Consider the following 18,141-nt stretch of genomic DNA (forward strand, 5'->3'; position numbering starts at 1 on the left):
GTATAATGATCAATAACACACACACATGCACATGCACATTTTTCAGTTATAACTGCCCACAAGGTTTTGGATTTTAATGGGGCTTTGGGAATACAGCATCTTTTTTTTTTAAATAAATCAACTTTCATTGATCAAAATTTGTTAAGCAGTCAGCAAAAGGGTGTTGCAGGTGGGGCAATCTCCTCTGAGCCCACCTAAGCATAAGAATGATGTCTCTCTAGGATTGTGTACAGGCCATACAGTAGAGAAATGGAAAGATCTTTATTCTTTTTTTTTTTTAATGTGTTTAGTACAGGGTCTACAGGGTCTCACTACGTAGATCTACTTGTAGTGATCGCCCTGTGTTCAGCCTCCCAAGTGCTGGGACTACAGGCACACTACCATGCCCAATCTCAATCATGGCCTCAGCATGCCTCCGAGGGTGGGGCCAGCACACAAGCCTAGCACCCAACCCTGGCTGCTGCAATCTGTCAAAGCAGGCAAAGATCTTTATTCTGAGAAAGCTTTCTTGAGTTTTTAACCTGGTGCTCATCACCCTCCCCTTTGGTTATTCAGTTTATTATTCTTACTGACTTTGAACCAAATGAGATCTATGTTTGAATAACATGAATTCCTAGGTTACGTAAACCTGAATAATTCTGCATATATAGAAAAAGTAAATGTATGAGATGAAGCAGAAGATACAGTGAACTTCATTCGCCCAGGGTTGCAACTTCATGACAAATTCATTCTGTGATATATTGTTCAAAATTAAAAAGACCAAGGCAAAGCTGGACTTGTTATAAAACAAACAGAAACCTTTAGCTATATAATGTAATTTTCTTGTTAAAGAAAGGTATTTTCTCAAACCTTTATGTTCTAATCCTCAGTACATGTATGTTATTTAATACAGTTCTGATATTTTATTTACCTTATATTCAAACCTCAAATGTAATAATTAAGCAGAAGTAGTTAAAATAGATTTTAATGGCAGACATACTGAGCATATCAATAGCCTCTAATGACATTTAGAAATTACTGATAATGTTGTCACTTCTCCACTGTGGAACAATAAATAAGGAATAGAGGGTAAAGGAGTAACCTGTAGCTTTCAGCTTGCATCATTTGCCTTATGTTCTGATATCTTATCAGATTAAAGATATGTTAATACTGTAATCCTAGAATATTGGGGTTCAGAACACTTTTAGGACATTATTTTCATGTGTCACTGTTATCTTCAACCAACATTTTTTCTTCTCTATCACCTCCAGTTTTCTCACACAACAAAAATTTTTAGAAAGATTTTTAAGAAGACATATCATTTATCTTTGTAATCATTTTAACAAAATATGTGCTTTTTGTGTTTTCCCTCTGTAGACCCAGGATTGCACAGACAGCTGTATTTCCTGCAAAGACCATCCAACGTGGTAGCCATTGAAGGGAGGGATGCCGTCCTGGAGTGCTGCGTTTCTGGCTATCCTCCGCCAAGCTTCACCTGGCTGCGAGGCGAGGAAGTTGTCCAACTCAGGTATTCTACATCTAGCATTTTCTCTGGTATCTGTAACAGTTTATCTTTCTCTAATTTGGTAAAACTCCCTAGAAATGCTAAGTATCTTATCATAATTGGATTCTTCCACACTCAATGGCATGATATAGTGTGGGAAAGACAATGTCACCCTGGGATGAGGGCATGGAAGAGGAGTCTGGATACACAGGGTCAACTGTGAAAGGAAAGTGAGGAAGCTGGGGTGGCAATGGAGACGGTCCTCTCCACAGCCTCCAGCAAGGGTCCTTAGTCGACGTCATTCTAAGAAGCAGTTTTGAGAGGATGGATCTGAAATGATCTCACCACACACAGGACAAATGATAAGCATGTGCAGAGATATATGGCTTAATTAACTTGCTGTACTCACTTCATGCCATATATGCATGCACTGATTTCACATTTTATACCTAAGACATCAGATTACAAGCCATGATTACAATTTTCCTTTGTTAATTATATTTTAACAAATATGAGGGGGAAAAGGAATCTAACATTTTTTGAGTTCAATATGTAGTTGTGCCTTTGCAAAGGGCCTTTGAGCAATTCTTTTCAGCTTCAATTATGTCTCTGATATTCCAGCTACAATATATGTTTAAGGTAAGACAGGAGAATGTGGTCAGCCTTGAATTACTGGAATATTAACAATAGTATACAGTGAGAATATAAGCCTTTAACAGAATCGTTCACTTAGTCTCAAACATTTTGATTAAATGGATCTCACTTAAAGAAATTAATTTCATTGATTTGGGATACTGGCAAGGCTCCTTTTAACACATTTTCTATAAGACAGGGCAATGGATCATAAATTCATTTTTAAATTTCATCTACCCTATATATGTACTTAGATAGCAGTGGTACATGTTAGGTATCAGAACACATCAGGCATCGAGACATGTCTGAGATCAGGAAGCCAATAAGAAATCTGGTTACAGCCTCAGCTCTTCCTGGTGTGTTCTCTGCGTAGATCCAGATGCTCTCGGTTCAGTATGCAATGGGGCTTGACACAGGTTCACCAGCTTGCATGTCAGAATGTTGTCTTCTGTTCTGAGAACCACACCATTAAGTGTTAACATCTTCAAAAATAAAATGAGAGAATGGGTCTAGATTATATATAAGGAAATGTTTAGCACTTAAAGTTATTTTATAATTTGAGCTTTCACAAAAGTTCATTTAAACATTTAAGTACCTGGCCTGATCCACATGCACGTCAGTTACTGTCCATGGATGCCTGTGCCTTTCAGGTCTAGAAAGTATTCACTGTTGGGTGGGAGCAACTTGCTGATCTCCAATGTGACAGATGATGACAGTGGAACTTACACCTGTGTGGTCACCTACAAGAATGAGAATATCAGTGCCTCTGCAGAGCTCACAGTCCTGGGTAAGTTTCTGAGTGAAGATGAGCTTGCATGGTTCCTTTCAAAATACAGCATGTGATTAAAGCTAGAGTAAATGTTTAAATTGAAAAATTATTACATGAAAAGAAACATTGCCATTAATCCCTTGAGATAGTTCCCTTTGCTTTGAACAAACTTACCCTACCATTCTTGCGATTGTATGAAGCAGTATTGGAAATCATCTTTCAAATCCAGTGCTTTTATTTGCATCAAAACAGTAGCTGATTTGATGTCCAGAATCGTTTACAAATTCCACTTTTTGTGGTCATTTTGATATTGAAGAAGAGCCAGATCGCAACAAGTGCCAGATCCAGTGAATACAGTGGTCTCAGACACATCATAATGCTTTGCCGAGTCTACCTGTTTACCGAACAGCACTCAGAGCCTACATGAACAGAATTTCTGATCACCATTGTCTCTTGCTACTTTCTCATGGCTGAGACGTAGTACAGGACACACAGTGTAAAGCAGGAAAGGTTTATTTGTGCTTACACTTTGCAGAGGTTTCAGTCCACAGGCAGCTGGTTCCAGTGCAGGCCATCATGACAACAGGAAACAGTTCCTGGCCTGGAAAAGGAACTGAAAGTAGGAATCAAGGGAAGAGAGCCAACAAAACAACAAACCTCCCTTTGCGAGCTTAATTTTTTCCGCAAACATGTTATAATCCAAAACTTGTGTATAAAAGTGAATTTCTGCAGAAGAAACAGCTGAAACTCAGATGACTGGCTCCACTACCCAAAAATATTCAGATAGAAATTATTTAAATATGGTAATAGCAACATAAATGATAAAGAAAATACAAAATAGAAAATAAACGATAATCAGATTCTTACTTTGAAAACCTTTGCAGCTGGTGTGAGGGAGCTGAGAGAGGAGGATTTCTGTGCAGGATGATTTTCATTAATATTAAGGGAATCCTTGCTGTTCACTGGCTCAGTGGAACCTGACTCTACCTTCACAGCTTTAACAAGTGACTATCAAATGGCACTTGCTTTGGCCTCCTTTTGAGGATTTCATGGAAATGTGACACTGTATTGTCCCTAAACAGATTCTTCAATCACACTGCTCCAGTCTTATGTAGGTGGTGGTTTTCTGCAAAAATTTATCCTGTTTCTGCATTTTATCCTGTTCCTAAATCTCATTTGAGGAGAGGGATTCCTCTGCCTTTTTCTCCTCTCTCCTCTACAGATGAGATTTCTTCCATATTATTTTGCTGCTGGAAAATGGAAATAACCGTCCACAAACTTCTAGAGAGAGGGAGGGGAAGGGAGCGAGAAGAGCCATTGGCTCGGTTGTGATCATGTGATGATGCATATCACATATTATTCCTATCGTGAGACATCACTCATTTATTAAGTTAAAAGTTACGAGGGCTGGGGCCAAAATACTGGCTATCCCTGTGGCCCGTCTATCTCTCTAATTTTGGGTCTGAAAATTTTAGTTGTTAAACACCCAGAAGAGAAGCTTAATGATATTATTACCCTGTAACAGAGGCGGTTGAGCTTAACATCATTATCTGTCCAAATATCAAACACCTCAGACACAAAATGGAACTGCTGTTTTCCAAAAACCATGGATATTGTAAAATTTAAATTCCTATAGAATGTTAAAAAGCAACTACATATTTTTACACAGAAATTTAGAAATTGAACCATGTACAACATTGTAGCAGGACAATCCTATGGCTTTTTTTCCTTGCCTCTCATTTTCTTTTATTATCTTTTTAAACATTTACTTTAGAGAGCATATATCAATAATTGATATGACATTAGAAGCAGTACCATGTTGTTGTGGAAAAAATATATATACATATACAAAATAGGATGGATATACAGCTACTTTCTCTTAGCTCATTGAGAAGAAAGGTTTGTACTAATGTTGTTTAGATAAGATATCATGTTTGCATCTTGTCCTCTGAATAACCACACCACCCATGACCACCTCCATAGCCAGGCCTTGGTTCCTGATGTCACACTTAGCTATAAACTCACCAGTAGAGCAATCTACAAATGTTCCCCTTCTGTTTTAATTGCACAGGGATTGAATGTAATGTCTAGTTACTTGCTCATTGATTACAATCCCAATGTATTACCTTGAGTCTAATTTTTCTGCTAAGAGAATAAAAATGACCACAACTTACTGATTGGAAGATGTGCCATCATAAGTTTATTGCTAGTCATAGTTTATTTGGATAAGATCCCCAAGTTCACAATAATGAAATGCAGATCGTTCTGATTGTTATTTAGTTTCTAATAAATGCCTGCTAGTCTACTGTGATGTTCAGATCTAGTCATAATTTTCTTGTTTTTTCAAACCTCAGGAATTTTTTTTAATTATACCAAATGTTTTCTGACACTAACTTAGATATTAATCTGTTACTCATTTTTTAAAATTTATTATCAGTTGTTAGCTTCAGTTTCTTCTTTTTTCTTATTTTATTGCAAAATGTGGAAAATTGGTCAGAAGTATGTCTCAAAAATTGTCTTTGGGGAGGCATTGCTTATAACGTGTATGTTTAGTGCTATTTCAATATTTTACAAGAAAGGAATGTAAGTTCTAATTTTTATAAGCAGAGAAGAAAACTTGCAAAAACCAAAAGAAAGAAAGATGTGTTGAATGGCAAAAGATTCCAGAATATCATATCTGAGGAAAATAGGTGAAGAAAATGAGATGAATTGTACAAAAATATGCACCTGAGTGGAAAGAGTAGATGTAATTTGAAATGACAGGGTCTCTGACATTAAGTTCAGTGTGTGATGAGATTGTTTTATTAATATGGAAATCATGTAGGTCCTGTGTTGAACGTGAACCTCTAAAATTCTGCACACTGAAGGAAAACTTGAGCAGTGAGAAAGTATTTTAGAGGAATTTACAGTGAAGGGATGAGCTCAATTATCCAGAAATGCAGGGTCATTCATGTGTTACTGTAAATATGAAATTTTTACATATGATTGGTACTCATGTATTTTGTTATGTATTCCAGATATCTTTTACCCAATTTCATTTGAATTACATAGTTTGAATGAGGTGGATTAACATTTGAATTTTACTTGTCTTCTCCCTAAAACAAACAAAAAAAAATATTGCTTGCTAGCATTTGGAATAATTCCTATGCCTTTCCAAGTATGAAAGTGAAACCACAGACTATATAAAAGTTATTCAGTAGGAACAAAAGGATATGCTGATTATATCTGTTAATCTATATCATAATATTATGTTATCTATCTTTTGCCTTTATTTATTTATTTATTTATTTACGGAACCGAGGATTGAACTCAGGTCCTTGCACTTGCCAGGGAAGCGCTTATTCCATTGAGCCATCTCCCCGGCCCTATCCTGTGCCTTTAAAGCATATTCAGAAAACACTTTCATCTGTGGGCCTTATATGCATAGGCTGGGTTAGACAATGGAGTTGTTTATTTTGCTACCAACCATAAATATTGAAGTAACAATGGGCAAAGGATTTTAAATCTTTGAACAGAGAGATAATATTTTTCTAACTAAAAGATGAGATGTCTTCAAAATGGCAAAAGTGTAATGAAATAATATTTTATGTTTTAGTGAAACAAAGGAAACAGAGAACTTTTATAGTTATGATGTTAAAATACAGTAGGACAAAACAGCTTTCATAGCAATGACATTGTGAGGAGTGTTACTGATCCTGAGGCCAATGTGGTTATGGCATAAACTAGAATTTGTACTAAGAGCAAGTCAACTAGTAAATACATGGAGTCAAATTTTATATCTAATATGCAATGAAAGGTTCATTGATATCCAGAACAAATGTATATAAGTCCTAATTTCTTAGGATGAGTCAGTCTATGAATGTATGGACATATAAAATTGGCATTTTTTCTTTATACATTTTGTAAATTTTTAGATATTTAAAATCATCCGATGTTGTAAGGAAAAACTAATAATTTCCACCACTTGCCTGCATTGCATTTCTGCCTCTCTGAGGTAAATCATTTCAGTGGCTTGACATGTTTGGTTTTATAAATTTTGGTTTTCTAAAATTTGGTTTTATAAATATGAGGATATCTCACTGAAGCACTGATGTGCACATTAATCTTTATAGTTACACTATATTGGCACCCTTTTGATTCCGCCTCACGCTTGTGATGTCTCTATGACATCATTTGTGGTAAATCTTGACCAGTTGTTTTAATATTACATAACGAATATTTACAGGGTAATAAAATTTATAGCAATAGGAAGTAATACAGTTAAAATGGATATGTGATATAATCTAATTATATATATATATATACATCTGTACATATATAAACGTAACCGTATACACATGCACATACACACATATACACTTGTGTTTCTTTAACTCTCTATATCTCTATCTATCTATCTATCTATCTATCTATCTATCTATCTATCTACTACCCTTTACTGAGCACCATGAAAGACATCCATTCTTCACAGTCTCCCATGTGGGAGGTGTAGAGGGGAACCTATGATATACAATTCCCTTATTTCCTCTCTTCTGTACCAGTTGAGAAATATGAAGAATAATGTATCAGATGACTTAAGCATCACCTTTTAGTTTTTTTAAAAACTGCTGTAAACCGTGTGATTCATATCCATGTAAGAGAAATGTGCCCCACTATTTATGGGCAATGGGGAATTCCGGGTGACTCATTCACTGCCTGGAGGTCATAGCAGTGTAGAATATTTGTCCTTGGTCAGATGGTTCTCCCTGAAGAACAACAGGTAAAAAGAAAGAGACCTTATTTTTTGTTTGTTTGTTTAACCCATGAAACAAACAAAATCCTTTCAACTTCCAATCTAGGAGTATCACAGCACCATTAACTGTAAATCAGCCCCTTTGGCATCCAAGAGAGCTTGAGTACTGGGGAGCAGAAGCAGAAACAAGTCTTAAATGAGAAGAGCCCTGGCTGCGTGGAAAAAAACAAAACAATAGAAAGAAACATCAAGAGTCATTGTCAACCCTACTTCACAAATGAGAAAGTTTTGCGCAGAAAAATAGGTAACTGTCACAAAAGTTGTGTCAGAGCCTGGAGGCATGGACCTGTGCCCTATTATCTGCCTGATCTACTCCTCATTCATCTCCTCTTTCTGAAGTATAAAATGATACACATTTGTGTGATCTATGAGAAGCTTCTGAAATTTCATTTGAACTACTAATTAGCTATTCAAGTAAATCAAATAAAACATGAGAATATATACAATGTAACACTCTTGAGGTAGCAGGAAGAAAACATGGTGAGGGAAAACTGAAGAAAGGAAAACAGTAAGTTCTTTGACAATGCAGTCAGAATAGGTGTTGCACCGAATCTACAGATAAAGACAGGTACCCAGTATATTCGGTTCTAGGTATTGCTTATTCTTTACCTGTAACTTGTTCTCAATGCAGTGTATCATTTCCATAATCAGAAAAACAAACAGGAAAGCATAAAATCAAACATACTTCAGATTTGGAAAAGGAAGGGTAAAAATTAAGATTCAGAACAAATATTTAAAAGACGAAGGTCATGCATGAGCCAATTACGTAGACTTTTCAGAAATATATACACGCATACATTTTCTCCATATATATGCTATATTGTTGCGACTTTTTCACTTAAAAGTTATTGTGTTCAGGGCTGGCAAGACAGCTCAGCAGATTAAAGCACCTGCTTAGGGACTGCGTAGCGGCCTGGGTTCCATCCCCCCCATTCTCTGTCGGCCTGCCCCCAGGACACACTGAGATGGCTATTTGAGACTAGATGTGGTGGCACACGCCTGTAATCCCAGCACTTGTGAGGCTGGAAACAGAAGAATCAGTATGAGTCCGATCTGTGTAGTGAGACCCTGTAGACCCTGTACTAAATAAATTTTTTAAAAGTTAATTTTGTTATCTTTCTCTGTGTGTCTGGGCATATGTAGGTTACCTAGTTTAATTGTTGAATATTATGTCTTTCAATTTTGTTTAAATAACTAACACTTGCCTAATCTTTATTAAATGTATTTGTCATTGATTATATTATGAAGAAATACAACCCAGAAGTATTGATACCATCACCAGAAATGCCAAAATTTGATTCTTTCCCAAAAAAACTTCATTCCTCTCCACATTTCCTTCTCTAATAATTTTAAAAATAGTTAATGTTTCTAATAAACTATCAAATATAATTTTTTTATTTTTATTTTTTAATGTCTTTGGTACATAGACTCACTACGCAGTAAAGACTCATAGTAATCCTCTGTTTTCAGCCTCCCCAGCACTGGAATCACAGGTGTGCACTACCCACCGGGTCTCTGTGGCTGGCTCAGTGGGCCTAGGGGTGGGGCCAGTGTGGTATGTGGTGCTGGGGATTGAACCCTCTCCCTGAGCTTGCCAGGCAAGAGCTTAGTTCTCTGAGCTATCTTTCCAGCCCACAACTCTGTTTTTTAGTTATCCTGGATGTTTATGGTTTGTAGTATTGCTCTACTGTCAGTTGTTTTGACACACAGTTTTGGGAACATTCATCTTCATATATAAAATAAATAAAGCATGCTTCTGCAGTATAGATGTATATATTATGTGTATAGTATATGTAGTATATATGTTTAATTATATGGTATGTTTATAGTATGGATGGAGAGAAGAGAAAAAGAAGAGAGTGATGGAGAGACATAGAGTTACAGAGCGACAGAGAGATAATCTTCAGGTCTCTCTACCTCTGCTTTCTGCATTTATTACCATTAGACTTACATTTTTATTCTAAATGGACTACTCTGTTTCCAAGAATTTGGATGTATGTTATACACTGAATGTATAAATGAAAAGCATCATTTTTTTTCATATTTTATCAGTGCCTGTTTCTTATACAGATAAATTGCTTTTATTTTGGCAGATTTGTACAAGCAAATAATATACTGTAATCACACCCCCCACAGTACCTTTGTCCCATGCTCTTCCCCTATTTTCAGTTTCTTTTTCTTTTTTAGGGTCGTGGTGGTGGTGGTAGGGTTTTAAAGAGAATTTTAAAAAATCATTAGGTATCTGGTGGTCTAACAAAATAATTTGAAGACAACATTATGCAATATAATAACCATTGTCAAATTACTGTCATTTTGTTTAGTGAAATACTGTATTGTTTCTAATATTTTCATGTTTTCTGGTTGGCTTGACTATGTATACAGTATTCTGACACGTACGTTACCTCCCTTATACCCACTTCCACTCCCTTCTTTTCCACTCATCTAGTGTGTAATAGTCTCTCTTTCACTGTCTTGTCATCCTTACCAGCTACCACATATGAGGGAGGATATGGGGTAGTTCTCTTTCTGATTTTGGTTTCTTTCTTTCAACATGATCTCCAGATCTATCAATTTACTTTTCAAAAACAAATTATAATTTTTATGACTGAATAATACTCTGTTGTGTTTATTAACCACTTTTCTCTTATTCGTTCTTCTCTGGATGGGCACCTAAGTTGATGGTACATCTTGGTTGTTGTATGGTGTGCTACCATAAACAGGATACTACAGATATTTCTATGGTATTCAGTTCCTTTGAGTATATAACAAAGAGTTGTGCAGCTAGTTCCATTTGTAGGGAGAGAGGAACCTCTGTACTGATTTTCATAGGACTTGTGCTAATCTACTTTTGCACCAAAAAGGTAGAAGGGTTCCTTTTCCCTAGCATCCTTATCAAGATTTTTTGCCTTTTGTGTTAGTGAGGATAGCTGTACTGACTGATGTGAGATGGAATCACAATGTAGGTTTTGAAATTATTGTAATAGCTAAATATGTTGAATATTTCCCCATACACTTATTGGTTACTAGTAAATCATTTTTTGAGAAGTGTCTTCTCATTTATTTAGTCCATGTATTGATTGGGATATTTGATTTTTTTAATTTTAAGTGTTATAAGTTCTCAATTTTCAACGTAACAAGGAGGGGTTTATGGCTTGCATTTGGTGGTCCTAGTATTCTCTTTAACTATTTATTTGTAAAGAATCATCCTGGAAATTGAATGTATATTTCACCCGTCTCCAATAGATCTTGTATATTTTTTATTTATTTATTTATTTATTTATTTATTTATTGCAAATGTACATCATGATTTCTTTATTACTTCATCCCATGGTAGACATTTAAGTTGCTTCCATAGCTTAACTGTTGTGAACAGTACTGCAACAATCATGCTCATGCAGATGTCCCTTCAACATATTTTTCCATAATTTTATTGATAAACAAATAGCAATGAGACAGTTTCAAATCAAATTGGTAGGACAGTTTCAATAATAAACACATTGCATACATTCTTCCTAGTGGTTAGTTGCTGTACAAGATGTGGACTTGAGATCCTATTTACAAACACCATTAGAACAAATCACTGTATTCATTAAGAGAATGTAACTATATATCTATCCTAACCACTCTGAATACACAGATACAAAATGGACATTCTTCTGTATCCCCTTTTTGTGTTAAGTTCTTTTATTTGAATATTATAGGTGTGTAAACTCAGAAAAATATTCTAAAGGAGTCCAGTAGCCCATAATAGTTTTGGGTCTTCCGCTTGACTGGCAATGTCAGAAATTGTTGACCGGAGTCCCCTACAGTTCATCATAACAGCATGGCTTTACTTCTTAAACGTCGTTTTTATATTTTTCTGCTGGATGGTTAAGACCAAGGTCAAGCAGGACCTATGCAACAAGAGTTGTGCCTTTTGGGTCTGATAAGGTCAGTGAAATCCCCTCAGGATTTATCCTGAGATCCTGTACCTCAGATTGCAGAACCTTTGTCAGTGTCAGCCATGTGGATGAGTCATGGCCATTGTTTGACCAATGTGCTCTCTGTGAAAGCCTGAGAGAGTGTTTTCTCTCCATGTGACTCTCCTTAGGCACACTCTATATCATTGATCACTTTCCTCTTTGGCCCCATAATCTCCTTCATCAGAAAATTTGGGACACTACTGAGTTACATGACATTACAATAAAAGTTTTTATACATCCTAAGTCTTAATTGACCTTGGAAGACTAGGGCCAAAATGTTGGCTTTCCTTGCAACCCTCCTTTTTCTCTAATTTTGGTCTGCAAATTTAGGTAGTTAACCATCCAGAAGACAAGTTTATTGTTATTACCATACAACTTAGGCTGTTAAGCTTAACCTCACTATCTGTCTGCATATCAAACATTTTAGGTGTAATATGGAACAGGTATTTTTCATCAAGTATTGATATATTGAACTTTAAGTCCCTACAGAATATGATAAAAGACATTTAACAGTTAGAATATATTTTAAAAACAGGCATAAAGAATTATATACTTCTTATGTTTACACATAAGTCCAAAAATCTCAACATATACAACCTTGAAGCAGGACAGTCCTACAATATTCGTTTTCCTGTCTCTTGCTTTCATTCACCACCCCTTTCTTTTTGAACAACCCAAGAGACATCATAGCAGCAACTGAAATATATACTTTTCTCCTCGATGGTTAAGACCAAGGTAAAGCAGGACCTATGCAACAAGAGTTGTGCCTTTTGGGTCTGATAAGGTCAGTGAAATCCACTCAGGATTTATCCTGAGATCCTGTACCTCAGATTGTAGAACCTTTGTCAGTGTCAGCCATGTGGATGAGTCATGGCCATTGCTTGAGACATCATAGCAGCAACTGGCATGTCATGACAAGCAGCCCATATTCAGAATACCAGAATGACAGGCACTCCAAGCATGAAACTACTATTACTAATTACCATCTGCAGTACAGTAGCTTAGTTCACAGGTATCAGTATATATAGTTACTCAGGGTGAGAATCTTTCCAATTAACTGCTAGATTCAAAAATCTTCTGAAGATTATCAGGATCATTACCTTGCCCATCTTCTACATATAACTGTATGGCTTGACTTACTCATGTTTCCTAGCTCTTCTCCTTTCCCTCTGTTGATTAGTTAGTCCTTGAGATCCTACTTTCCTTTTTACTTGTATTATACCTGTCTATATGTATTTCTCCTTTTGAGTTCTTATACTAGAGAAACTATACGATATTTACACATGTGTGTCTGGTTTATTTCACTTATGAGTATATGTTCAAGTGGCATCTACTTCAATGTAAAGGCTTCGAGATTATCATTCTTAATAGCTGAATAATACTCCATTGTGTAAAAATACCACATCTTTTTCAGCCATTCCTTGGGTGATGGGCATCTTGGTTGTTTCCAAGATTGGGCTATCACAAATTATGCTGCTATAAATATAGGCACACATATATCACTATGATATGAGGATTTCAGATCCTCTGGGAAAATTCCCAGTAGAGGAATAGCTAGTTGAAATGGGATTTCCAGTCCAACTTTTCTAAGGAGTTTCCATACTGATTTCCGTAACAGTTGCACCAGTCTACATTCCCACCAGCAGTGGAGAAGGGTTCCTTTTTCCCCATAGCCTCTCTAACATTTGTTGCTTTGTGATTTTGTTATGATAGCCATTCTTTCTGGGGTGGGATGGGTTCTCAATGTTGTTTTAATTTGCATTTTGTGGATGGCTAGTGATGTGGAGCATTTTTTCATATATTTATTCACTTCTTTAATTTCTTCCTCTGAAAAGCGATTGTTCATCTCGGATGCCCATTTCTGGATTGGGTCTTTAAATTTTGGGGCCTTAGCATTTTTAGTTCTTTATAAATTCTAGAGAGCAGACCTTCGTCTGAGTACTTGTCATGATATTTTCCAAATTTGTGGGTTGCCTTTTCACTTTGTTGGTAATTTCTTTTGACATGAAAAAACTTCTCAGTAAGAGCAGGTCCCAGTTGTTAATTCTTTTAACTGTTTCCTGTGCGATTTGATTTCTGTTCATGAACTCTTGCCTACCCCTATGTCTTCAAGCGTTTCTCCCACTTTCTCTTCCAGGAGACTTATTGTCTCTGCTTTAATGTTTAGATCTTTAATCCACTTTGACTTTAGTTTAGTGCATGGTGATAGACCCGGGTCAAGTTTGAGTTTTCGGCATGTACAGAGCCAGTTTTTCCAGCACCATTTGTTAAAGAGGCTATCTTTCTTCCAATGAGTATGTTTGGCCCCTTTGTCAAAGATAAGGTGGCTGAGTGTGTCGTAGGGGCTTCAGCATCTTCTAATCTATTCCATTGATCCTCAGGTCTATTTTGTTGCCAGTAGCATGCTGATTTTATCACAGTAGGCTTGTAGTATAATTTCAAGTCAGGAATTGTAATGCCTCCTGCCTTGTCTTTATTGCCCAGAATTGCCTTTGCTATTCTAGGTCTTTTCTGGTTCCAGATAAATTTTAGGAATGATTTCTCTAGTTCTGTGAGGTATGTCGATGGTAGTCTGATGGGGATTTCATTAAATCTGTATAGCTATTTTAGGAGTATGGCCATCTTCACAATGTTGTTTCTTCCTATCCTGGAGCATGGAATATCTTTCCATTTTCTGAAATCCTCTACATTCTCTTTTTTCAGAGTACTGTAATTTTCCTTGAAAAGATCTTTGACTTCTTTAGTTAGGTTAATTCCAAGGTATTTCATTTTCCTCAGTGCTATTGTAAAAGGTATTGTTTCTATAATTTCCCTCTCAGTGTGTTTGTTGTCTGTGTAGAGGAATGCTATTGACTTTTGGGTATTGACTTTATAACCTGCTATACTACTGAATTTCTGTATTAATTCTAGTAGCTTCTTGGTGGAGTTTTTTGGGTCTTCCAAGTAAAGTATCATGTCATCAGGCCTGAGCTAGGACTGGGTCTATACTTTATATTTACTATAGAAAACTTGACTTAATTCAAGAAGCAATTTGAGTACAATTGTCTATGTTATTCAACTTTAAAAGTAAATGTTGATAGATGATCTTTGATATATATATATATATATATATATATATATATATATATGACTTTTCTAGTATAAAGTTGCTATCACCTTGATGGAATCAGTATATAAATGAAATAAAATTGCCTTTTGATAAAGTAGATGACAGGGCCTGGGAGATGGCGCAGTGGAATAAGCACTTCCTGGCAAGTGCAAGAGCCTGAGTTCAATCCCTGGTTCTGCCAAAAACAAATTAAAAAAAGAAAATACTAAAGTAGATGACGATGACACTGGGCGTGCTGGGAGAGCCTGTAATCCCAGCTTTTGGAAGGCTGTAAATAGGTGGAGCACTACTAGTCTGATCTAGTAGTGAGAACCTGAACACCCTGTAGACCCTTCCCTAAAATAGAAAAAAAAAATACAAAAAAATGTAGGTGATAAAAAGAAAACCCTCACTTCCAGGGTTACTCCAACTTATGCCTCCAACAGGAAACAAAGGCAAAATCTGAGGGTTTCCTCTGTCCCTATTTTATTAGAGATGCTTGGCTTTACACTTCACAGGTGTCCCCCTCTCCAGTCTTCTTAAGGACAAGGACCTCTGGGATGTGTCATTGGACTGTGGGCTATCTGTAGATCTCGGTGTGTCCATCTTCTGCAAATGTGTTCTTCTAGCCTGATTACAAAGAATTTAGACTAAATAATATTTTGGTGTACTGTCACACATGACTCTGTGAAGGAGGTTACTTCTGAGAAGCGTGTCATTCGGTGATTCCGTTGTGTGTGAGCATCCTAATGTGTACTCACACACCCCCAGCTTAGATTATCAGCTGCTTGATGTAGCTTCCTCAAGGGACAAAGAAAGTGGAAAGCACAGAATTTGTGAGGCTTCTGCTAGTGTAACACAACCTATTTTTATAGTAAACAGTATTTTTTATAAGTGGAAGGAGAAATTTTAAAACAGAAATAAAAGTATTGAATAGTAAATACATTAACCAGTAATACAGTCATTTTTATCAAGCGTTATGTTACCTAATTGTATGAGGTCTATTTTCATATGTTTGCCAGTATAGTAGCTTTGTTTGTAGCAGCATCTGCACACATGTGTAAGGTGTCATGTTATAGTCTCACACAAAGCCACTATGTGATACAAATTTTAAGTTCCACTAAAATATACTGTGACCATCATTACTATTCAGTTTTTCTCAACTTCAATGTTATTATACATTTATATGTACTTCCATGCAGGTAATGTGTACATATATACATGACAAATACAAACCTATTCTGTGTTTCTAAGAACATCTGTCTTCACAATCCATTTCCACAACTTTACAAGTGTGAATGCACATAGTATCTTGACCATTAAATAATATACCGATTCATTAAATACATATTAGACGAAGCTTTTCAGAAAACTTTAGAACAATTTTTATAAAAGTTAAATTAGAAAAGAGTAGATTAAGATATATAGAGGAAAAAGAACATGCCTTATACTTCTTTTTGTATCAGAGAACAATAGAAAAGAACAAAATAATAGTTTACGTTCCACTATATACCTGAAGAATAATAAAGGTGGCTGAGGATAGGCATTAACCAACTATAGTATCTTGTTGCAGATCCACAATTGAATCAAAAAGATCATAGTAAGCTAGCAACCAACAGCTGAATGTCTCCTGCTGCTAAACACTGTACCAAGTTGTCTGTGGTCACAGAAATAAAAGTAGGACACTGATGTTGTTTTCAAGGACTAGTCAAGCAAACAGACAAGGATATGGCTTACTTAAAAAACAGCTAAAGAATAATTTGGAAAAGGAGAAGCCTGAGACTCTCCATAGAGTTCAACAAAGATGAGAGAGCGTTTGGGGTGGTGGGAGACAGCCTTCGGGCCGGCACAATGTAAGGTTTATTAAGATTTGGAAATAAAGAGAAAGTGGGAAGAGAAGGTGAGCTGAAGGGACTGGAGAATCTGATAGTGGACTGGAAAATTGATACATGTCTTGAGCTATTCTGCCTTTGTGGTTTTATCTTCAGAAAAATGCAACAACAACATGGAAACCTTTTTGATTTGTGGCTTACAAGCTACTTTATCTGGGCTAGTTATGTAATCCTCAGAGCCTTCATATGTAAAAGTATGATAATTACTTCTTTACAGGATTGTAATTCTTATACCCAGTTAAGAATGGGTGTAAGAATTAAGAGAAATGGGTGTAAGAATTAAAAGAAACGATTGAGAATTGTAAGGCACAGCTTTGGGTGTGATGGGAAATCAATAGAAGATTCTCTTCGAAGCCCTCAGAAGAATCCCGAAGACTAGCTGCAATGGTTAAGCAAACCAGACCAAAAGAAAAATAAATACAACAAATGTTCAGATTTTCCTTGCATGCTCTATAGACCCATTTTCTCTATCTGAAGCATACATATCAGTGACAGGCAACCTTATAATTATCCTGCATCGTGGAAGAACCAATATAATGATTGATGATTTAATTCAAGGAATATTATTGGCAGCAACCTCTAGAAATACAGATCAGAAGTTAGGATGGTGCCACAAGGATGATAGACATTTGGGAAACATTTTATATTTGCACTTTTTCTGTGTCTCTGCATTCTAAGCTGTTTCCCTCAGCTAGATAAATAGTAAGCTTCTCAAAAACAGAAGCCGTGCCTTGCTTGTCTTAGTAGTTTAACACTCAGTCTGCTCCCAGGCTTATATGAGTTTTACACATAAGAAATGAAATTAGATGTGTATAAAACATGTAACCTCTCATTCTATCAAATATTTCTTTTTCCCCATTGACATTCACATTTTCTTCATATATCATTGTTCTGAACTTAGTTGACTGCATCTCCAGATGACAATATTTGGATATAGCGCTCTTAAGGGTTAATAAGTTTCAATGAATTCATTAGGTTTTGGGGAGCTCTGATAGCAACTGTGTCCTTGTGAAAGGAGACCTTAGAGCATTCTCTGTCTCCAAGTGTGCAAGCCAAGGGCAGGCCATGTAAAGACAGTGTCACTGTCTTCTTGCTCAAGACAGAGGCCTCACTATTTTTTAAAATTTGGTACAGGGTCTCACTACAGCTTGGACTCATAGTGATCCTTCTGCTTTAGTCTCCCATGTGCTTGGATTACAGGTGTGCAGCACCATACCTGGTTTCTATTGAAGGCTCTGCACAGGGCCAGACAGCATGTACTGGGAATCAAACCCAGGTCCTTGCACTTGCCAGGTGAACTGTTAGACTACTGAGCTATCTCCCAGGCACTTCTTCTTTCTTCTTTCTTCTTTCTTCCTTTTTCTTTCTTTCTTTCTTCCTCTTTCTTTCTTTCTTTCTTTCTTTCTTTCTTTCTTTCTTTCTTTCTTTCTTTCTTTCTTTCTTTTTTCTTCTTCTTCTTCTTCTTCTTCTTCTTCTTCTTCTTCTTCTTCTTCTTCTTCTTCTTCTTCTTCTTCTTCTTCTT

The 18,141-nt window shown here is 36.3% G+C and overlaps 1 protein-coding gene across 1 annotated transcript in view; it reads left to right on the forward strand.

Moving 5' to 3' along the window:
* Dcc (DCC netrin 1 receptor) overlaps nucleotides 1-18,141 on the forward strand; it is a 1,292,183-nt gene that overhangs the window by 594,193 nt on the left and 679,849 nt on the right. The window contains exons 4-5 of the mRNA XM_004623665.2: nucleotides 1,357-1,507; nucleotides 2,767-2,903. Coding sequence (XP_004623722.1) covers nucleotides 1,357-1,507; nucleotides 2,767-2,903 — 288 coding nt within the window. The remainder of the gene's footprint in view (nucleotides 1-1,356; nucleotides 1,508-2,766; nucleotides 2,904-18,141) is intronic.

The sequence above is a fragment of the Octodon degus genome, unplaced genomic scaffold (genome assembly GCF_000260255.1).
Source record: "Octodon degus isolate 3935 unplaced genomic scaffold, OctDeg1.0 scaffold00003, whole genome shotgun sequence".
Taxonomy (NCBI): domain Eukaryota; kingdom Metazoa; phylum Chordata; class Mammalia; order Rodentia; family Octodontidae; genus Octodon; species Octodon degus.